Source organism: Helicoverpa zea, chromosome 26, assembly GCF_022581195.2.
Source record: "Helicoverpa zea isolate HzStark_Cry1AcR chromosome 26, ilHelZeax1.1, whole genome shotgun sequence".
In the NCBI taxonomy this organism is placed as follows: Eukaryota; Metazoa; Arthropoda; class Insecta; order Lepidoptera; family Noctuidae; genus Helicoverpa; species Helicoverpa zea.
Genome location: NC_061477.1, coordinates 791,506 through 816,049, shown reverse-complemented (window position 1 = coordinate 816,049; position 24,544 = coordinate 791,506). Strand labels below are relative to the sequence as shown.

At 38.7% G+C, this 24,544-nt stretch overlaps 1 protein-coding gene across 1 annotated transcript in view; it reads right to left on the bottom strand.

Moving 5' to 3' along the window:
- LOC124642978 (protein stum-like) overlaps window positions 1-24,544 on the bottom strand; it is a 75,592-nt gene that overhangs the window by 14,041 nt on the left and 37,007 nt on the right. Inside the window, exons 3-4 of the mRNA XM_047181805.1 lie at window positions 8,871-9,001; window positions 3,942-6,384 (exon numbers count right to left, since the gene is read on the bottom strand). Of these exons, the coding sequence (XP_047037761.1) occupies window positions 3,942-6,384; window positions 8,871-9,001 (2,574 nt within the window). The remainder of the gene's footprint in view (window positions 1-3,941; window positions 6,385-8,870; window positions 9,002-24,544) is intronic.

Genomic DNA, 24,544 nt, shown 5'->3' with positions numbered 1-24,544 from the left:
CAATACTAAAATGATAGTTGCATACATAATATGGTAATTCACGCGTACATTATATAAAATAGGAAACCATTTTTGTAATAGGAATAGGAATCCACTTAGATAGAACGAGGTTTTGAAAACATGATCATCAGCTTAGTTTTTGAAACTGGGTTGCGGTCAGTTTTCCCATTGTACTCATGATGGTTAAGTTAGAGATTTACAAGACCGAAATGAAAGCCAGCCTCGTTACATTTCTAACTACCGTAAAGACACGACATTTAGGAAATTTTTAAATCCTCTAGCTAGGGGATTTTGGTCCTGCTCGAAAATATCTAGAATTCAACAATAAGAATATTTAATGGCGGCGTTACTAGATTAGCTGGGGCCCGATTCTCCTAAGTTAATAATGTCAAAATCGAATAGTAATCGAATCGCAATACGATCGTAATAGCAGTTTTAACCATATCGGGCATTCTGCTACTAATAAAAGACCAATCGTATTCGATTGACATTTGATTGGTGTGCGATTGGTATGCTATTTTGGTAATTTTGGTCTATACGGTAGTTTGCCGTGCAATCATTTTGCAATCGTAAAACATTTGCAGACAAAATGATTCATTATTGAATGACAGAAAAGAATAAAAACGTTTATTTCAAAGAAAAATAGCGGAATGCCACATACGCTTCAATAGTAATCGAGTCGGGATTGGATCTCAGTCGAATCGAGTCGAACGTCAATCGAAGGTCGCTTAAGTAAAATTAGGAGAATCGGGCCCCTGTTTGCTTTTCACAACTGTGTTCGGGTCGACTACTAGTCTAATCAGATGCAGCTGAGTACCAGTGTTTTACAAGGGGCGACTTGATAATAGATAACGTGGCATTACTAGATAACAGAGATAATTTCTAAATAATTCCCTAAACAAATTAAATTAATTTTAAAACACAAACGACACTTTCAAGTCAACGACGAAATTTCCAAGAGGTCCAATAAACCAATTTCCGAATTACAAAAACAAACTTTTGTGTCCACTAATAAGTTTTCTAAGAACGTATAATGGAATTATTGAACAAAGGCCGTATTGTATGTTGTACAATGTTAAACGGTCGCTTCGAGTATTATCAAAACAATGACTTGGTTTGGGGTCGTTGTTACTCGGTACACGAATTGGGGAGCGTAGTTTTTTGTTTGTATGTTTGTGTTATTTTTTAAGAGAAACTATGAAAATGTTACGGATGCTGAATTTTTTAACAGTTAGTAGGTAAAACATATTAAGGTAAAATCAGGGTCAATGGTTTTTATTTCCAAAACCTTTCAGAGAGTCTAATAGTCAGTATATCTATTTGACAAAAGGTGGGATGGAGTTTATAGTACGCCTTATGTAAAATTGTATAAATATCTTCATAAACACATTGATATCAATCAAGGCTTTAATTCATACCTATTATCAGACAGAGTGTAGGTGTTTAAAAGTATATTTATCTACGTTAAATTATACTTAATGGCTAAACCTATTTGCAAATTACGATGAGTCACATGCCTAAACGGCTCAGCTTATACTAACTTAGGTTCCACTATAAGACCTTTTTAACCGACATCGCGACAGGTGACGAGAGGTAACATAAGACCTTCCATAGGAGTATAAAAATACAAATTACAGTTACGAATTACCTACGAATATTAGCACCAGAAATAGCTGATACCTAGGACATTTCCTAACATCATTTGCCATCAAAATTGTAGTTCGAAAATAACTCAAGCATGATATGCCCAAATTTTTGTGCCCCATCACCGGCGTGAATAGGGCTGCGAAAATTTAATATTTAACGTATTTTTACGCATCGGAAATTAACGTTATTTGGGTTAAAGTTGTTGGGGACCGTGGCAACCTTGGCTGTTGAACTCGAGTGGCTAGTGCGACGGAGATTTGGGTCAAAAAGGTGGAAAATTGAGACTAAATATAGCTTAATTCGACATTAATCTTAGTTTTTTCTGGTCTTCTTCCTCCGAGCCTTTTTCCCAACCATGTTGGGGTCGGCAGTTTTTTCTGGTATTTTAATAAAACTCAGACTTGCTTAGATACTTATTTACATACTTGAAAAATTTGTTTGTCCCCTGATTTACTGTTTCCACAATAAAAAAGAGATACATATATATATATTTGCAATATAATTCCAATATTCGCTAGCTTGTTTTTAACACAGAATTATAATGTAACTGTCATTTAAAAATGAATGGTGCAGACAATTATTCCCAAGAAAAAGTTACGCTATTAAAATCTAACTAAACACTAAAAACTTATAATCTCACCCCCAAAACCCACTTGACATGTACAAAAACAAAACAAAGACAGAACATTAGTTGTGGCTAGCCCTGTGGGTATGTAAATCAGCCGGGTGGTCACGCCACGCGGTCGATACCACTCGTTACCGCACTGGCCCACTACACCAGCGCTGGACATAGATGTGCGTGGGATTGAAAGCTTCGAGTGTGGTACATGAATTATATCAAGCAGGGGAGTAAAAGAGCTCTGAAGAGTGTTTGATTTTGGCAGATGTACGGATGAACCTATTAAATCATCATTCTCCGAGCCTTTTTCCCTACTATGTTGGGGTCAGCTTCCAGTCTTACCGGATTCAGCTGAGTACCAGTGCTTTACAAGAAGCGACTGTCTATCTGACCTCCTCAATCCAGTTACCCGGGCAACCCAATACCCCTTGGTTAGACTGGATGAAGCTATTAAATGTGGCACACATTTCAGCTGCACCCGGTTAGACTGAAAGCCGACCCTAACACAGTTGGGAAAAGGCTCGGGAGATGATGACGATGACCTTAGCACATATTCTTTGTATATTTTAAATAGATATGAGTAGAAATTAGGGTTTTTTTCGGTGTCTTTAAATTCCTGACTAATGTCAATAATCTTAATAAATTTAATAATGAGCTAACTACAAATAAATAACGAAGAATCCCTTACAGCGTTTACAGCGTTTTTATTAAGAAATGTTTAACACACGTGCTCCAGTAATTATCTGTTATTTAATATTATAATTTGGTTATTATTGAATACCTTGAATATCTTGTTTTATGAGTGCATAATTTTTGTCCTGAAAATAGAGAGTAGAGCAAGAGTTGAAAACTATTACTGAACTTAAAATTATTTTCAGATTCTCCAAAACATTTGTCTTGTGCTGAATGTTAATGCCCGCTATTCTTCCAGCTTTCAATCTCATATTGAAAAATAAAACACATAAGATGCCTAAGTGCATCGACTTCAAAACTTTCACTAGCGGATATGCAGTCATGTGAAAAACTGTCGTTTGGACTCGTAACGTCCGTTTCAAAGGAAAATTGATTGATATGCAAAACATAATTCCTATGAGTTTTATGACTGTACCATTGGGAGTGAAAGTAAATTAATATGAACCTCTGGGGAATTATCTGCCTTTCATATCTTTATTTACGACTATCTATCTAACATCTATGTGTGTAAGTTACGCCTTTTCCCAAGAGGGATAAAACAAAGAATGTCACTTGCATACGTTTATGCAAATAGAGATTTGATTTATCACTTGTTTTGGAATTACTTTTGGCCTATTTTCACCTGCAAGATGAACATGGAAATTTAATTGTTTATCATACCTAATTAAATCCTAAAAATAGTGAGAGATAAAAAGCAATTTAGGAATAAATATTCCCAAATAAAACAAAATGCAGGATTTAAATACCGTTGTTCTTTAAAAAAATCTTCAAGCTGGTTAACTATCAAGCGACATAATAAGGTTTATGTTCTACGTTTTAGTGTCAAACAACAATTACAATAGCATTCAGATCAGATAATGGTAAAGTCAATTTTTTCTTTCGTTTTAGCTTCATTCTACATGCTTGCATATAATGACGTAAAGATGTATGTAATATCAATTTGGGTGTTCCTGGTCAAAAACAATAAATAAAAGCGACTTACCCGCCATTACTTTGAGCCGATCTATCAGACCCGTTGCCGTCTCCCAACTTCTTCTGCACCTTTATTTTATCAACACCCGGAGTCGACAGATTCGAACTTTGCACCTCTATGTCCCCCTCACCCTTCACTAAAGTCTCATTCACTTTTTCAGCTATATCTGTACCACCATTTTTCTTTTTCTCATTAACAACTGTCACTATTGGTTCGATATCTTTTTTAACTTGTTCAACTTTCTTAACAATGTCTTTGATATTATCTTTCTTCTCTGTTATATCTTTGGGCTGTTCTACGGGAGTGATAATGCTGTCGACGATCTTCGTAACTTCTGAACGTATTTCTTCAGTCATCTTTTCGTTTTGTTTTACAACTTGATCTTTAACTTCTGTTAGTTTGTTTGCTGCTTCTTCTTTTACCTTTTCAGCTTCCGCTTTTGTTTTTTCAACAGCTTCTTCTGCGGTCTTCTTAAGTTCTCTTGATTTGGCAGATGCAGTTAGAATATTTTCAGTAGATACCTCAGGCTCTTTAAGAATAGCTTCTATCTTTTGTTTAGCTCGTTCAACCTGTGGATTGTTATAAGGTGGTTGTAAGAGTCTTAGTTTCATTTGATCTTCTGTAAATATAGGCTTGTCATGGTTGTTTTTATTGTGTCTCGGAGGCCTTTTTTCTTCGACTTTTTCCTTTTCTTCAACTTCTTTCTCCTTTTCTTTGTGTTCTGACCGCTTGTGTGGTTTTTCCTTTGCTGGTTCTTTTTCATTTGTGGCTGGCTTTTCTGGCTTATCAGGCACATCTTCTTTACCTACCAAAGATTCTTTTGAACTAAGTCTTTCAAAAATACCTTTTTCTCTTGCTTTTTCAAAAGCAGCGGGTAGTTGGTTCGTCACTGTCGACACAAGCTCTAAAGGTTGAGAAGTAATTGCCGCCGTGGTCATAGAAATAATGTTTTTCTTGGTCATAATGACCAGTTCACCTTTCTCGTTCGTTATCTTATCGTATTGCGTCTCGTTGTCTTGTTTCACAACATTGTCGTCGGTCATTGAGTCTGTGCTCCTCGTGCTCTTTGCTTTACCTTTATCTTCATCTTTTCCTTTCGGTGTCTTCTTAGGTTCTTTAACTGAATCTTTTCTACCGACTTCATTGATTTTATTCGTTGAATTTGATTTATCACTTATGTCTTTTCTACTGTTGGTTTTCTTTAGCGGAGGCTTTTCTGCTAAATTCTTTGTACTGGGTGCCCTTGTCAGGCTTTTTACACTGTTTGTTCGACTGATGGGCTTTTTAGGTTCTGGTTTACTTGTGACTGTAGGTTTTTGAGTCGTTCTGGTACTGGGTGCTCTGCTCACTGGTTTAGGTGGCGTATTAATAACAGGTTTACTCACTGGTGTTTTAGTTTTACGTTTATCAGGACTTGGGTCTCTACTTACGGCCCTGCTAGGCTGTCTAGAATTCAATCTAGATGTAGCAGGAGTGTTGCCTGCAGTTTTTACTGTTTTCCTAGGCACTGGGGTTGGTTTTGGGGTCGTTCTTGCTGAACTTGGTTTCAAGTCATCCGTTGGACTTTTGTTAGGTGTTCCAACGATAGGAGATAGGCGTTTAGCGTTGATAGTTCTATTCGAAGGTGGGGGGCCTCCCCTGCCAGGAGATATCGGAGGCTTGCCTCTTATATGAGCAGGAGATATGCTTAAATGTTGAGTACTTTTGCTTCCTCTTTTGTCATGAACCTGGCTCCCAATCCTTATGGTTTCGTGTATACTGCTCGTACTACTTGATATAAATCTTTGATTTCTATTTAAGTTATTCTCAAGAGGTCTCCTCGACATTGACGATTCTCGTTTTGTAGTAGTTCTTGTCGGGGATACAGAACTTTGTCGTTTAGGGATCTTTGAGTGTTTGGGAGAGCCATTGTTCGACTGAGGTTGAGATTTCGAGACAGATCGAACCCGGGACCTATGTGTTACAGGTTTCCTGATCCCATCATCAGCGTTGACAAACTCCTTGCTGTTCGCAGGAATATTTTCAAAATGTATTATTGCTGAAGGCGAACTATCTCTAGACTTTAAATTGATTTTACTGGGAGAGTTGCTTCTAGAATTAGTTCTTGATGTAACAAGACTTTTGGAACCAGATTTAGATTTGTCTAAGACTCCCATTTCTTTAAGAATAGCTTCTTCTTCTTCTATTCTTTTCCTTTCAGCTTCTGCTTCATGTTTCTCTCTGTTCAGTTCACTGATTTCTCTAACTTCTTCAATGTTCTCTTTGAGGAAGTTCCTTGGAGAATGTGGTCTTGGTAAGTTGTGTATGGGTAGAGGTAACGTGGCTGTTTGTGCCATGTTGTCTATCCTGGATAAGGAGTTGGTTCTTCTTCTGGGTGGCGAGTTTGCTCTGGAGTTTGCAGCTGAAGTTTTCGGAGTGTTGTGACGCGAAGTTTCTTCGCGGAAACCACGACCTGGAGAAGACAGAAATGCTTTATTAGTTATGATGTCTTTCAAACTTTTATTGTCATTTGTTTCCGTAGCCAAATGTTAGAAAGAGTATTTGTAAAATGATTTTGTTCTCGTAAGTTAATAGTAAGTATGTGTTTCAATAAGAAATTATATCAGGATTCAATTCAATTATATTGATACAAAGAAATGCTGCATACACTTTTTTATTAAGCTTATTAGGTATAACCTTAATAAACTCTCAACCCTCCCCCGTGTGAGAGTAGCCACGTGCCCAGCAATGGGATGATAAAAATACTGTAACTGTTAACTGATATTATCACTTTTTAATATGGCTTTATTTTCTTCAATTTCTTTTGTTTCAAAGTCAAAGTCAAAGTCAAAGTCAAATCATTTATTTCACTTAGGCTTTCACAAGCACTTATGAACGTCAAAAAATATAAATAAAGTTGATTCTAGTTGATTCTAGTTGCCCATTCCAAAAGTAGCTTCCTATGGAGAAGAACGGGCAAGAAACTCCATGGTTACTCTTTTTAAAAATAATAGGTATTACAGTTTGTATGTATTGATACATACTATAATAACATGCGAAGATCATGTAGAATCACAATAGACAAAGAATATGAGAATAAATAATAATAAAAAAAGGTTAAAATGCTACATGGTGTTCACATTTACAAATCAGTTTATATTTTTGTACAAAGTTACAAACAAACAATCAAAAGAATAACACAATCTTACTAGCGGGTGTAATTTTAAATTCGCAATAATTTGATACTGTCAGTGCGTCCTATGGAGCAGGACCAGCATGTTTCCAAGCATTTTTATCTTGAATATAATCTTCTAATTTATAATAAGCGTTTTTACAAAGTGTGGCTTTTATATGAGTTTTAAACCGCATGTCATTTAGTTCCAGAATGTTGTCTGGTATTTTATTATAACATTTGACACAATATCCCATGAAAGATGTATGTACTTTAGATAGTCTAAACTGCGGGATGGCTATTTTATTTTTATTTCGAGTGTTATAATTATGTCTATCACATATTTTATCAAACAAATGTAGGTTTTTCCTAACATACATGATATTTTCATATATAAATTGGCAAGGCACGGTCATAATATTAATGTTTTTAAACAGTTCCCTAAGAGATTCACGACCACGTAAGTTGTACATAGCTCTGACAGCTCGCTTTTGTAAGATAAATATGCATTCAATGTCAGCAGCTCGTCCCCACAGCAGAATGCCGTACGACATGATGCTGTGGAAGTAACTAAAATATACCAGTCTAGCTGTTTCTACGTCCGCTAGCTGCCTCATCTTTCTAATAGCATAGGCGGCCGAGCTAAGACGACCCGCAAGAGATGTTATGTGGGGTCCCCATTGTAGTTTTTTGTCAAGAGTGATTCCCAGGAAAACCGGGATTTCCGGCTAAAGTAACTAGCTACAGAATAATTCTCAAAATTAATAGATTCTACTTGATAATCTTTCAGCCAATGTTCTGTAATACAAATTACATCAAACTTGGTTTGTTCTAAAACTAATTCTATTTCAAGGAGTTTAGAAGAGCAACTCTGAATATTTTGGTTGAAAAGTTTTAAAATATGTTGCTCACTCTTATGTTTTTTACAACTAACTAAGTCGCCAGAAGATAACTTGCCATATTCAAACTAAGTAAGGTGTCAATACCTTTCACAATGTCCTCTTTTGTTGTACCATAACTACTGCCTAACAATAGAACTATTATAGAATTACTATCTAATGTTGTACAGCTAATTTTCTCAACAATTTGGTTAAAAGTTATGTCATGGTAACTGTGATTAGTAAAGTGATGGCTAAGGTAATTGTGTAAAATTTTTCCAAAGCCAGCACCCAATGCATCTGTGAAGAGCAAAGTATTACATTTTTGCATATGAATATTCTCTGTAGCAGTTGTAGGTACAGATATATCAGGCAATGGTATTGAAGGTGATGGTTGGCTTGCACTATCACATGAAAGGCTGTTTGTCAGAGACTCATACCTCTCTGTGTTGGACTTCACCAAGTCCATCAGCTCCACTGCCTCTAATAACCGCTTGCTTAGTTGGTCTTGAGAAGACTCATATTTACTAAAAATATCCTTTAACAAAGACTCCTTGTATTTTAAATCGTTTTGGAGCTGCTGGGTTTCCATCTCATAAATAGATTTATAATATTCTAATTCAGCAGTACAGGAATTCAGTGTCTTAGTTAAGCTAATACGGTCCTTCCTAAGAGAAATGTTTAATTTTAAGAGATGTTGTTTTTTTAAATGTCTCTTTGACCGTTTAATGAATTTATTGATTTTAATATATTTCTTTAATTTATTATGACTCATCATAACTACAGGACATATTGGAATGGTATCATCACCAGTCAAGTCAATAGTTTCAGCTAACCTACATGGTACCTTATCTGAACTACAGCTACTACTTTGTTAGCTATCTTTAGATTTATATTAGAGTTGCTTACCTCTAAAAGGAGAGACCCTCCTCGTCTTGATGTCGACAGGCAGTGACCGCGGACTGGTGGGACGTGACACCGGCGTCTCCGCCAAGATGGCGAACGACGACTCTTTCTTTCTCTTCGTTGTTGGCACCGCCCTGGGGAGAATGGAGATTTTAGAGTTTTAAAATTGTTGGTAAATTGATCAAAAAAAAAATCATTCAGTATTTATACGATCACATAAGTAGTAAGTATGCGAATTAACCTACTAGGAATCAAAGTAAAATAAATACCCCATGTCCTCAACGAATAGAACACTACATATTGTGAAAATGAAGTGAATAAATGAATCTTAAAGCGATGTGTACACTTCATACAATATTGATAATATAGAACAATAGAAGTACATAAAACTTTAAATACATTAAATAATTCCTCCCGCTGTGGGTTAGCAGCGGTGAGGGAGTACCAGACTTTTAGCGACCAAAACCTTTCATGTTCATTCGTAAGCTTTTTATGTACCAGCACCGCGGTTACTCTTTCGAACAAAATCGCAGTCCCGATAGGCCTTGGCCCTGCTGGGTATATAATAACGATTTGGTAATAAACAATAAGGTCCAAAAGAAAGTTCTTCTCATTCTCACAAACAATGTTGAAATAGCCCAGGTGGTTAAGAACACAAAAACAGCTGAAATTGAAGAAAATTGCGCATTTGTGTAACGCCGACCTTGTGTTTACGTCAACACAACTGGACCGATCATAATGAGGTTTTTGCAATTTTACTTTTTTAGGAATCCTTCACCAAAATCGGTTAAAGAAAATCGCAGATCTTAAAATCAAGAGCTCTCTGAATACGCTAAAAAAGTTTCAGATTGAAAATCTTTGAAAGTCCAATTGGCTTATATTAGGTACATTTTGTATGCCTTTAGGGACAGCAACTAACGTGTTTTAATTTGATTAACTATTAAAATACTGCCGATATTATATGAACTTTTTTATCACTAACAGCCAGTTTCTTCATCAAAAGTAAAAGCCAAAGTAATGTCATAAAGTAAAAGTAACGGTCAAATTCGTTTCTTCAAGGCTAAAGTAACAGCAAAACTAATAGATAAAACGAATTTGATCGTTACTTTTACTTTATGACATTACTTTGGCTTTTACGGTTTAGTCGAAATATGTTATACCTACTCTACTAACTTCAGACTACATATGTCCCTCCTTGCAAAATTACATCCAAAATCGAAAGGTTTTTTATTGTTATAGCAGGAACTCAGTCTTTCACTTAATTTCTTAGTTGGAATATTTGTTTTGATACGGAACCTTCAACCACCTATTCAAGTTAAACCTTCACAATTTTTTTGCTTAAAAATGCATCATTTTCGATGATTTAACCGTTAATCGGAACGTTCGGTTAACTAAGAGAACCGGTTGCATGTGTTCAGTTAATTACGTTATTATACCGTTTGCGCACTGTTGGCATAATAAGAATTAATGTTTGCATACCATTGTGTTAGCTTGCAAGCACACTGCACGACTAGTCAGCCGACGACCGAACAAATATGTAGACCAATATTTTCGGATGGCACGTTAAACTGTAGGTCCCGGATTTCATTGACCATCCTTGACAGTCGTTACGTTTAGGTAGTCAGAAAACAGTAAGTCTGACTGGTTGCCCGGGTATCTGGTTTGAGGGGGTCAGATAGGGCAGTCGCTCCTTGAAAAACACTGGTACTCAGCTACATCCGGTTAGACTGGAAGCCGACCCCAACATAGATGGGAAAAGGCTCTGGAGATGATGATGATACCGAACAAATATCTGATCGTTGTTACTTGTGTAGTTCCATTGTGATTCTGACATCTCCACACTGATTCATGAGCCATCAACTATCGGCCGACTAAAAATTTGTAGTCTGAGCGCGCTCTTAATGTTTGCATACATTTGTGTTAGTGTCTCGAGGTGTGGATATGTTATGAAATGGTTTATGAATCGTTAATTTTGAATAATAACAGTAAATACAGAATTGGCGTGTTTTTTCTTCTTTTAAGCTATGGGATGATTGTATATTCTATTCGTGGTTTCGAAGTTTAGAGGCATTTGATGTTACTACTAAAAAAATGAACAGACGTTTGTTTTGAGTGAAGGATAATTGTGTTCATTAAGGGAATTTTCTTTTACAAATACCAATTGGCACGAAATTATAACCGTACAAGTAAGGTTTGAGGTACTTGAAAAGGTTTTATAGTGGTAACTAAATACCTTAAATAGGCCAATAAAAACCAGTTACAAACCTACTATACTTAACATGATATCTGTCACTGTCATTATCTAATCTACCCATAACATATAGTTTTACCATGAGTGTACAAGTAGTGCGCACGCTAGTGAGTGCAGTGCGTGAAACATCGGCGCATACGCACCGTGTAATCACTTCTGTAGTACTGTGTTTACACATTGTGCGTGGCGCATGGTGTTTGGGATAAGCCGACAGCGGGAAACTAGAAGTATTTTTCTTTACTTTAAGTAAGAAGTCATGTGATCAATATTACTTCAACGCCTAATCAATGTTCTTTTATATATGTATGTTTTTATTTTTGTATATAGTATTTTATTTTTAGTAAAATAGTTAAAATATTCTTATTTAAATAAAAAATATGACATCAGAAATTAAAACTCAACTTCTCTCAGTTACTGCTATTTTTGTAATTACTGCTTTTTTTATTTGCGTATCTTCAACATAATTATTATTTTAAAATTAACTAGGTACATCTATATTTAAATAAAAAGAGAATTACTGCTATTTAGTTTAAAATACCCAATGATGTTGGCCGGGCGTGAAAGTCAACAAAATTGTCCTCTCTTTAGTTTAACCCGCCCCCGCTAGTGCTCGTAACATGGGCCATTGTTAACAAGCGACGCGTATCCGGGGAAAGTATGGAGGTAGTTGCGCACTGGAACAATATGCGCGTATCTGTCGTGTCACACTGATTTGTGATGCGCGACCACCGTGACGTCACGGGTACAGGGGTGAGGGATGGGGATGAAGGTGCCTGCCGGGGCTGCGGGATTGTTCAAAAGGTTTACCGCGGCCCTGCTACAGAAAGGGCTTAAGAAGGAACATGATGGGGTTTAGTCAGAACGAGTCCGGCAATACTTCACGCTGCTAACCCATAGCGGGATAACAAAAAAGATGATGGTGGATGTTTATTTGTAAGGGAAATATGAAAAACGAAAGGAAAAAACGAGGACAAAATCTTTAGCGAAAACTTCATGGAATTTGTTAAATGGAAAACAATTTAACGAAAATTAAACTTTATAAGGAAGTAAATCTTTACTGCGCGGGAATAGAGTTTAAAAGAGAATGCATAATATTTTCTATTTACCTCATATTACTGAATCTACAATAAATTAAGTTAAGCTAGAGTTCTTCCGCGATTTCACCTGCATCCTAAGGAAACTGTGTCAAACACCCGGATAAATAGCCTGTCTAGGTCTATATTCCATACTCAATTCTATCTCAATCGGAGAGCTCTACTGTGCATCATGTGACCGAGTTTTTAAAAACAAATTCGGGTTCGCAAGTCACTACCGGGCCCATGAGCGAAGACAGATTTCCGGGAATGACAGGGTGTCGCCGTCGACGGACACGTCTGGGAGGACATCGTACTATCTCAATCAATTCAGCGGTTTTACCGCGAGAGCGACACAAAACAAACCAACTCACCTTCGCATTCATAACAACAGTTTTAACTTTATAAAATACTAATACTGAAAACTGCACACATTACTTCTGAAACGAAAGATTTCAGTTTTTTAACGACATAATTAAAATTATTATTTTAAAAGAAGTATTTAGAGAGGCGAGAAAACAGCACATTTCTACATTAAAAATAATTGTTATAATTACCTACGACTATCAACTTTCAGTTAGTTTTACAGGCATATATCAAGTAGACTTTCGTTCACCGCAAATTTGTGGCGACCACAGGCTGTGCCGTGAAGACACGCTGAGGTATCAACTTATAGCGTTGATAGTGAAAACTAATGTTCAGAGAAAATAGCACTTTTCGAACGTTTGTGTTGGCCTAGATTTAGAAAAATGGTGGTTAGGAAAGAATATGAGAAAACATATAGCTTCTCAATAGTCAAAGTTTTCTTTAAATCTGTTCGGTATTACAGAGCCGTGTCTACAAACAAACAAAAAATTTTTTCTTGTTTATAATTTAGTTTAAGTACCTACAATCGTATCCAAAATACAATAACATAATTTCAAAATAAAATATACAATTAGATATTCATATAAAACAAACACTGACATGAATTATCACTTAAGCCAGTAAAAATGCTTGTTTTTAATTCATTTGTTTTATAAATTAAGTTAAAAACGCTTACCTATTAATCTTATGTCACCTTAGGTCAATGCCCTGACCATAAAATCCACCATATTTAGGAAAGACAACATTATGAGCGATCACCATTGGCTGGCCTTGTACATTCATTCATTGCTTTTCTAAAGAGAAGTTTTTGACTAAACTCCTAATGAAATTTAAAAAAGAAATTCATAGACCATTCATTATTTTTTGGCTTTCACTAAAAGGGCTTGTTGCATGATTTGTGTGGGCCCCGGTTTCCATTTGAACATCTTTGGCAGTCGTTACGGGTAGTCAGACGCCAGAAAGTTTGACAACCGGCCTTCCCAAGGGGTACAGGATTGCCCGGGTAACGGGGATGAGGAAGTCAGATAGGCTCGCTCCATGTAAAACACTGGTACTCAGCTACAGTTCTTTACACTGGAAGCCGACCTCAACATAGTTAGGAAAAGGCTAGGCAGATGAAGTCAAACATAAGAAACTAGCCGTTTCCCCGCGGTTTCACCCTCGTCCCGTGTGAACTACTGCCCGTACCGTGATAAAATATAGCCTATGTGAAAAGTATAGCTTTCCAACTATGTGAGAGAATTTCAAATCAGTTCAGCAGTTTTGGACCCTTTAGGGTCAACAAAAAATAATATAGAAGTACATATAAGTAGGTAATCGAAGGCCAAAGTAAACCCAATCACTGCACCCACATTAGCACATCTCATTCACTAATGACATACATTACACAACTGCAATTTACGTGCATCAAGAACAATAGAATCGGAGTTCCGTAGGAGAATAGTGGGACGATCCGAGGTTCCGTAGGAATTTCGCAAGAGTGTGATTCATGTGGATATATTGTAAATTGTAAAGGCGTTAGAATGCTATCTTTATGTGGGAAGATGCCGAAAGAAGCGGTTTTTAATTTTGTGTAGTTTTTTTGTTTGTTTGATGATTGGTTTTGGCTTTATTTGTAGGGTAATCTTTGCCTGAGATGAGTTAATTTGTATTGATAATGATTAGACTAGATGAGACTACGTTCAGCTTATAGTAAACTTTTCGGGCGTTAGTTTGATCGGGTTCATAAATTTGGAAAAAAGTGGTGTAGTGCATACCTAGCTATGTACATTACAACAATCAGGTATGAGGACGGTATCAGACAGACTAAACTGTTTGATTGGTCAACCAGCTATCGCCGGGCTAACTACATATAAGCTGAGAGTTTACTGTGCAGTTATTGATATTTCTCAAATAATAGAGACATACTCGTATTTTATGAGTGAATCTTAGATATAGAAAACCGTAACCTTATTGAAAATAAAAAATAGAATAAATTAATCACACAAATTAATCATAATGAATTCTGAAATGATTTTCATAAAACTCTACAACCAAAGCCAATTGTTTGTGATTGCAACATTTTACAAAAACAATAATCAGTAGTAGGTGTTACTTATTTAAGTTTAGCGATGCATCTTGTGAAGGTCGCACTGTCTATCTGTTGTTGAGAGGCACCTGTCTCAAAAGCTCGGAGAGATGATCTCATGAGTGTATAAAGCTGCTTATATTATAAAGATGAAGAGTTTGTTTGCATAGCTTTCACGCTGAAACGGCTTAAATGATCCGTCATGCATGGTATACAATTTTTTCCGGGTACGGAACATAGTTCCCTCAGCATGTAAAAAAAACGGTTTAAAAAATCTTTTTACAAAAAAAATAAATCCGACTCCCAAAAACACTGAAAAGCAAAAAAAAACTATTCTTAGGTCCATCGGCCTAGAAGTCGGTGGCGTATAAACTCAGGAACATCCATTAGACACTGACTTCTAGGACTGACTACTTTTATTTTTGGCTTTCCACGTGACAAGCGCAGTTGTCACTATCCGCATTTGTGGAAAGTTCTCATCAATACGAATAATACAAGCCCAAACACGAGGTAGTTTACATATTCAGTTTCACATTATTTTTATCGAAAAAGCCTGTGGGCTTTGTATTCGTAAGACGTACCTAATTACCTCACGAGGTCAGACAGACACGAGGAGAATCAGTAGCTCCTTGTAAAACACTGGTACTCAGCCGCATCCAGTTAGACTGGAAGTCGACCCCAACATAGTTGGGAAAAGGCTCGAGAGATGATGTGCCTAGTTCCCTCGGGATGTGAGTGAAACCGCGGGGAACAGCTAGTTGTCGGCCTATTAAGAATACAAATAGCTTGATATAACTTAATTCGTGTGGATGTTAGGTACTTAATTTAATGTATCCTTATGCTTCAATAATAACTCAAGCATGAAATTAACAATTTATCTTCGATTATGATATACCGTAATTTTAATTGTTAACGATTAATTTCCGATTAGTTTTGAATAATTACGGTTGTGTAAATTATATTTTTTGTTGAAATGAGAGCAATCAAATGAGTACCCATTGAAAATAATAGGTAGGTACCTATTTGAGAAAATAATTGATTCCTATTCTTTTTTTGCTCGTAAAATAAAAAAAAGACCTGAAATAGCTATTGTATATTTGTATGGTATGTTAGCTTTTAAATGGCTAAACTGATTTGGATGCTGTTTTTTAAAGATGAAAGCTGGTGTTTCAGCTGTGTTTCACGATGCCGTAAAATTGGCTCAAACGCAAGAGCAGTTTTTTTCGTTATGATTTTCATGTAATTTATGGTTAAATACTTCAGAACTTGATTAACTACGGCCAATCAGGCTTATCAGGATCCTATAGTCGACTGACCACTAATTGCGTCAATCATTCAATTTACACAAAATTACAGTATCAGCAAATAACTGCTAAACCATTATTTCTATTGAGGTTACTGGTAAGAGTAACCGCACACTGCAAACTTTTAGTCGGATGATAGTTGCCCCGATGGTTGGCCAAAACTTTTTAAAGAAAATCTTGATTCCAATCAAACTTTTCAGTCGGTCTGATACCTTCTAAATACCTGATCTTTGTAATGTGCGTACTTCCATTCATCTTCATACTGATTTATGAGGACAAACAAAAGGCTGCGGGATTGTTCGAAAGAGTTACCGCGGCCTTCGTACATATACCTAAGGCCAACGAAGGAACATGATGGGATTTTAGTTAGTAAGTCTGACACTCCTTCATGTTGCTAACTCACAGCGAGAGGGGTCATTTGATGATTTCCCTAGCAAAAAAAAAAATATAATCAAACTATCGGCCGACTAAAAGTTTGCAGTGTGCGATTAAAGTTATTGGTTCAGTAAACTATGCATACCTATGTTAATGAAAGATACAAGAACAGAGAAAGAAAGAAAGAGGAACAGACATCCGTATCGTTCTATTGGAAATGAAAATGTACCTACAGTCGCCAGCACATCAAGCTATTACAATCTGACAAACTTTTATTGATTTTCGACTTCATATGTAAGTATAAGGTTCAATGTTGATTGGGAAAAATTAACAGATCTACACTCAAATCCCCTAATTTTTTGCAGTATTTATAGTGAATACTTCATAAATCCATGATGACCATGTTTCCTGGTCACCTTCTTAAAGATTACAATCGTGATACAAGCATATTTGAGCACATTCTGATCGTGGTTACGTACAGCCAGAAATAGTGGCGCATTCCGCTTTCTAACTCAACGCGTAATTAACTTAATTAACTTAACAAATCTACGAAATGCTGGCTAAGCGTGAGAGGGGTAGTTTGGGTGTAAAAACTGTAAATATTATATGTTATATTTTTGACAAACTTTGGGAGTAAAGTGGTGTATGTTTCGCGGCAAAAACTGTACTATTATTAGGCACGATCGTTGATAAAGGCAGTTAAATATGTAAATAAAATATGTGTGAAGAAAAGTTACCTATCTGTGTCCTTAATTGTTACCTAGTTACCTATTTGTGTGCATTTAAAGCTCGATGCTGTCAAGAAGCTTTGATTGTCCGAAGTTGCCTACTATTGACTTAACTATTACTAAAAAAATGAACAAAACACTATCTGTGTAAACCTGAGAAAAGTCTGCAAAGTTATTTAGTGCGAGCTTGTCTCAAGAACCAGTCAAAACATCATTTGTTTTTGACAGAAGTTGCAGTGTACTTACTCAAAAAGTTTTTTTTTATTTTATGATAAGCACCACTATCTCACTTAATGATTAGCTGTGATATGGTCGAAGGAGTACGCTTGCCTAGAATTAAGTTATTCACACTTGACTGGTTTAGAGTTTTATAATTTCACTATAGAACCCCAAATCTAGTTAGCAGGTGTAACAAATAACTAATGGTTGTTTTGTTAAAAAAAATGTAATTCTTGAAGTTTATTGGTGTCTGATTTTATGGTTAAATTGCTTGTTTACAAGCTAAAATGTCTGGTTATTAGAATAGCTAGTTAATAGTTCTAAAGTTAATTGTCGAACCCTGGGTGAAGTTAATTGTTGAATCTGGTTATTTTGCCTGTCATTTAAATAAAACTACTTTTACGGATTTTATCGCGTTATATTAATATTATTTAATCCCGACGTTTCGGATCCTTTACAGCATCCATGGTCACGGGCAGACTAAGGTGTTGGTCGTCTTGATATATTAGTTACAAACAGCTACCCTACATTTTGTTGATTATTATTGACAATCCGATTCACGCAAAACGAGCTCACTGTATCCATAGGTCGAGCAGTTGTAGGCTTGGCTTTGCCTGTCATATTTTTTTTCAATGATTGAAATGCCTTTACTATTATTAAATGCTTGAAGAAGCTGTATCGGAGATAAATAAATATCGATGAACCTTTCTGGAAGTTACTTTTGGGACTTTGTAATAACAGGGCAGGGTAATGAACCTATACCTAGGATAAGGTATGGTAGGATGGTATGGTAGGGTACATTTCAAATATTCACTATATAATTGGCACCTAGGTGCATGAATGTGTGTAGGTATACCTATGTATCTTCTTAGTTTGAAACTACTAAACTGATTAAAAATCATTTTTGGGAATCTAGACTATCCCTGGGTAAGTAGGAGTTTGGATACCTATGTCAGAAATCTGACAACATTTATGACTACAGCAAAAAATCAGTGTTATCCTCTAGAAACCAAATGAAATCATGCAAAATAGTTTGTAGCATCTAAGCGAGATGCTCATAAGCGTACTACGCAGGCCTGAATAGGACTGTATTTAATAAAAATGCTTCAGCAAGATTGTAAAAGTATTTGTAAGCTGTCAGACCATTTTTGACGGAGAAAAATTAATAAAATATAAAATAAAACACGCACTCAAAAAGGTAGGAAGGTATAAAGGTTTTAGTCCGCCACAAGTTAATATTACCAACACACTACGACTTTTATATATCATCCATCAGTAACTTAACTACATTCACATCCAAGCCAATATCAATAATAATGACAGCTTGTGACAGATGGTTTCCCGCGAAAATTGACAGCTGTGTGACAGTAATGGCGGACGGCGGCCATGATGGGTTCTAATTAAACAGATTGTAACTGCCTATTAGAGGCATTGGCCTAGCCGTGGACTATTGGAGTAGGTTGAAGACCTGTTAGTTAGCAACTACTGAAAGTGAAAAGCTGGTATTTATTATTACAATATCGATTGGTATTGGTTTTCTTCAGTTCTGTAGATAGAGGGAATATTTAGCAGATAGATTGTGAACATGTACATACTGTACGCTTCCACGCCAAAACGGTTGAATCGATTCACTTGTGATTTATCACGGAGATACCTACTTAACTTGTTTGTTCCAACTAGTCCGTCTCTCAGGACTCGAATGAAACCAAAGGCTAGTCTAATCAAATCATTTATTTTCATAATGTCTATCCTAGTTGGTTTGTTTCTACCCTAAACTACTGGCCCATTTTAAAAATTCTTTCACCATTCGAAAGCTACATTATCCACGAGTAACATAGGCTATATTTTATCCCGGTACGGGCAGTAGTTCAGGACACGGGTGAAACCGAGAGATACATATTTCTAGTAAATCATATACAGGTTTACCAACTTATAAATAGTTACTGCAATCATATCAACTTGAAATGACAATGCAACCTTTTTATATACCAACATAGTTGTCGTTTTGTGACGAAAATACAACAAAATATGTGACGTAACTTGGTACAGTAAGGTTTTTGTACTAAGTGTTTTTTATAAGCAGTCTATGAACAAACCAGTACGTGATTGTTAATGTTTAGTAAAAAGTTAAACGGTTCTATATGTTTGGTTAAATGGTAACTGGTGGTTATTTGTGTAATCAATTGATATGGTACCTTTGATTGTTTAATTACAGTCGCTTGCAATTGGAATGAAATAGTTGCTTAAGTTCAATTTTAGTGGTTGGTTTAGTAAAATAGAGAACTGTTGAAATATAGGTATGGTATAGACTTCGCGATAAATATTTTTGCACTCTGCAATCTTTTATCTCCTTGCACATATCTTCGTAGGTATGTTCGCATAGATATTGTCAAGTACCTTTTCTTATTCGAAATTGACTTTTAGTCAAAAAAATAAAAAAAATATGATCAAAACGCTGCTGTGCATTCGCGATGTCATAAGTGACTAACTTCAGAATTGCAAAGTGATTTGGCGCAAACAGTAAATGGTTGTAATTGAATGAATATTTCATTTTGTTCCGCTTTTTTGCTAAATGTTTAAATGCATATTTTTATAGAAATAAAGAATTTCGTCTTTTATCTTGATAAAAGGTGTTAGATTGCTTTTTCGCCATTTTGAATGTTTCCCAAAACTGATGATTCACGCAAACAACACACAAACTATACATACATAATACAAATGTTCGTACATACACACAAAAGTCAGCTCTATTATACAAGTTAATTCAAAAAGTCTTCCGCATCAATTACTGAATGTTACACAGTTACGTAAAACATCACAATAGTACGTAACTAACGGTATTTATGTCAAAGTCAATGTTTTTGGTTCAGTCGTCTTTGAGTTTTAATTTAATTAATTGGAAAATCTAGTTTAGAACGGCTTTGACCCGAGTATGACGAATAGAAGTACATTATTCTCAATGTTTTGTGATTTATTTAGGGTTAAATAATAAAGACACATATCTAGATAGGTAGATAGATATACTCTTTATTATGTACACCAATTAAAAATACAACAAAATGCCTAAGCGAAAGATTTAAAAGTCGGTGACACAATGGAACACAAACATATAGACACTTAAAAAATATGTTAGGAATAAGTAACTGCAGAAATACGTTAATGCATTTTTTTTTAATATCTCATTAGTTAGTTAAAGTCCAAAAAATAGTTAACACGTATCTTATAATTAAAATCTTATGACCTCCTCCTTTTCGGGAAGTCGATTAAAAATACTCCGTCATCAAACTACCGTAGCCATTGACCATATTTATCGAAACACCGACTACCATGTTAGGAAAAACGGCTTTCTGAGTGACAAATCCGTCTTTTTGTATTCAATTCCAGCTAAATATCATCGCCAAAAGACTACCTGTCAAATCAACGTTACAAAACTACAAAGAAAAAACAATAATAAAAGAAAGATTATCAAAAACCGACAAGCGTAACATCCCGACGTAAAATTTCTCAAGAAAAGATACAGATTTAATACAAAATCGCGCAATAATACAACAATGACTCTTTATTGTATCAACAGTGATCTACATACAGACATATTACATTAAGAGTATCTGTAAACTGAAGACTAAACAGTCGGCCGACACTTGTCAATTTTTTTTAAAGAACATGTTGACAGATTATAATTACCAAAAGTATGCTAGAAAGGCCAAACATGATTGCCACCTATGCACATTGTATTGTATGTATGTTACCTATTCTTGGTCACAAATTAATAAATCTATTGTACTCTAGCAAGTAAACGAGTTCTAGAGTGGAGACCGCGCCTCGGCAAACGTAGTGTAGGACGTCCTCAGGCACGGTGGAGTGATGACTTGCGCAAGACGGCTGACAGGAGCTGGATGCGAGAAGCCGAAAATCGATCTCAGTGGCGTGCACTTGGAGAGGCCTATGTCCAGCAGTGGACTGCGATAGGCTGATGATGATGATGATGATGATGATGATGATGATGACTCTAGCAAGACTAGAGTATTGCAATCAAACTTTTCAGTTGGTCTGATACCGGTTAAATACCTGATCTTTGCAATGTGCGTACTACATTCATCTTTATACTGATTTATGAGCCCAAACAAACTATCGGCCGACTAAAAGTTTGCAGTGTGCGGCTACTCTTAATATTACATTTAGACTACAATATGCGCTCGCGCACGTTTGCGTAAGGAAGACGGAAACTGTGATTTTTATCGTGACGTAATTGTGGCAGAGCATAAAAGGAGAGCATCGTTTATTTTTATTTTAAGATAGTGTTCGACCGGGGCTTTGGTCACGTGGTCAAAAATACTTCTTGACAGTGGAGAAAATAATAGAATGATAATTAAGCTAACTGAAGGTAAAATTCACTTCAAAGGCAGGTGTATTTGAGACATCTCTGACACTGAGGCTTGTCAGGTATTAAGGCGAGGAATTGGTCAACAATAATTCCATAACCGGCACGCGCATCTAAGGCGCCAAAAGGGGTCGGAGCGTCTGAGCGGGGCGAGGATAACAATACGCGCGCTAGCTTATAACTAAAAGTGCTAAGCGACAAAATGGTTTTGTAATTTTATTATTTAGAAATGATAATTTGATAAAAATTCCTTCTACAATTTTAAAGAGTATGTACATACTCAACTACTAAAAAAGTTAAGAGGCTTAAATCGGTCCCGTATGCCCATAATATGTGAATCTCTTTTTAAAAAGAGGTATGTTTGATATATTTTTCTCTGTTATAAAGGTTACCTTTTTTTTTTTTTTTTTTGTTGTCGCTGGGTAAAAAATGCTATTACGCATGCCCTTCCCGTCGGGGGACGGGAGAGGGGTATGTGGGACTCCCCGGTAACGACGTTCCCGGTATACCCACTAAAAAGGCCCAGCGGCACTCCGACCTCGCCTGAGTGGAGGGGGTCTGGGAACCTAGTGCATCCAGTCCCCCACCGGCGATTGCCCGCCTCACGGCAGGCCCCTCATGCCTCCCCCCAGTGGGGAGGGGTCCCTATGATGGCCGGAGCACAAGGGGCGATCCTTGTAATGCAGGCGGTGGCACCCCCGCGCCTGTCGCCCGCTGATCACCCCTCAGGGCGGATGGGGACGGACGTTGTGTTCGCCGTCTTCCACCCCTTCTTCGTCTGCGGAGCGGCGCTGCAAGAGGGTCGTTCTCCCGCAAGCGCTCTGCCGCCTCCTTCTGTGACATGACGTCCTCACAGAAGGAGGCTACCGCGTCCCATGCCTCCTCACTTCCCAGCATGGCACCAATCACACTGGGGAGCGAGAGGTCATCCCCGACCACTGCCACCAGGGTGCGGCGGGGTTCAGTCCACGATGGGCACACCTGTAGTGTGTGCTCTGCTGTATCCACCTCGGCTTCACAATGGTGGCACTTTGGGGTCTCCTCCCTCCCAATCCGGTGCAGGTACGCTCCAAAGCAGCCATGCCCGGACAGCACCTGCACCAGATGCATCGAGAGGCAGCCATGCCGCCGATCGAGCCATCCATCCAGGACAGGCCCGATGGCATCCAGCGTCCGGCGACCGAACGTTGACGAGGCAAGGTCCTCGGCCCAGTGTCGAGTGATTGCTTCCCTCGCCTCCTCACGCACTTCTTCCCGTTCGATCGGGTCCGGGTGCCGGTCTAGCGCCCTTTGCGCCGCCGTCCAGTCGTACACTCTGGCGAGCACCCAAGCCTCGAGCTCCCAAGGAGGGGCTCCCGCCAGAACGCACGCCGCCGCGAAGCTCACTGTGCGGTATGCCCTCGCCACCCGCTGTGCAATGGCCCTTTGTGGCCTTCGAATGGCAGCGGCGTTCCTCCGACCGCACAGTGAGTCTGCCCAGATTGGGGCCCCATACAGGGCCATACTCTTGAGTATGCCGGCGTATAGACGCCGGCAATGGTCGCCGGGCCTCCCGATGTTTGGGAGGAGCCATGAGAGGGCGCCCGCGGTCCTCATCAAGCGCGTCGACAAGCCACAGAAGTGTGCGCTGAAGCGCCACTTGCTATCGAGGACTATGCCCAGATATTTCATCTGGGGCTGTACCCCAATGCGGACACCCTCCACATGTATATGAGCGTCGGGCGGTTGGTGCTGCCGAGGCCCATGGAAAAACACGGCTTCGGTCTTTTGCAGCGCCACCGTCAGCCCTAGGCGGGAGATTCTGTCCACCACTAGTGAACCGCCCGCCGAGGCCAAGCTGGCGGCCTCTCCAAAATTTCTCCCCCGGGCAATCAGAAGGGTGTCGTCTGCATAGCAAATGACAGACGTGCCACGGGGGAGGTTGCCCCGCAAAAGCCAGTCGAATCCAATGTTCCACAGGAGCGGCCCTAGAACAGAACCCTGTGGGACACCGGACTCGACGCCGTAACGTCGGAGCTGGCCCGTCTTGTCCACAAGGAGGACTGTGCGGTCCCTCAGGTAGTCCGCCAAAAGTCCCCGCAAATACGGAGGCACCCCGTGGAAGCGGAGGGCCTCCAGTATGGTGGAGTGGGGAATGGAGTTGAAGGCGTTGGCTATGTCGAATGACACAGCCAACAGTCCGTCTCCCGCATCCATCGCCTCCCTCACCTGGTCTTTTAGTCGGGACAGGGCGTCAACTGTCGAACGCTCAGCTCGAAAACCGAACTGAGCGTCCGCTAGATCCGGGCCGATTGTGCTCAGATGTCTGTTGATTCGGGCGGCGAGGATCCTCTCGAACATTTTGCCGACCTCATCCAGTAAAACGATGGGTCGGTATGCCGATGGAGAGTCCACCGGCCGCCCTTCCTTCCGAAGAAGGCACAATTGGCCGTCCTTCCATGGTTTCGGGAACCTCTCACACGTCAGGCACGCACTGAAGAGGTCCCGAAACCTTTCTCCCATCTGGGATGTGGCGATGGCCACCACCTTTGCGGGGACGCCATCCGGACCTGGGGCCGTCTTTTTACCCCTGAGGCAGGAAACTGCCCTTTCTACCTCGTCCTGCGTAACCAGCGGGACCTCCTCGGCTGACGGAGCTGCACCCCGCGGGGCGCTCATCTCTGGTGGAGTGAAGTTGTCCCTGCGCGGGAACAGGGACTGGACCACCCCATCCAGCAACGATGGCTCGAGGGTCTCGGCAACTGGAGGACCGTACGGGCGCAGTTTGTTGCATGCCGCCTTGTACGGCCTCCCAAAGGGGTCAATGTCCTGAGCTGTGCCCATTCGCGCCGTCAGCGTCGACTTGGCCTCTATGTAGGCTGCATAGAGGCGGTCCTCGTTGTTGAGGTCGCGAATGCGCCGCCGCCGGCTTC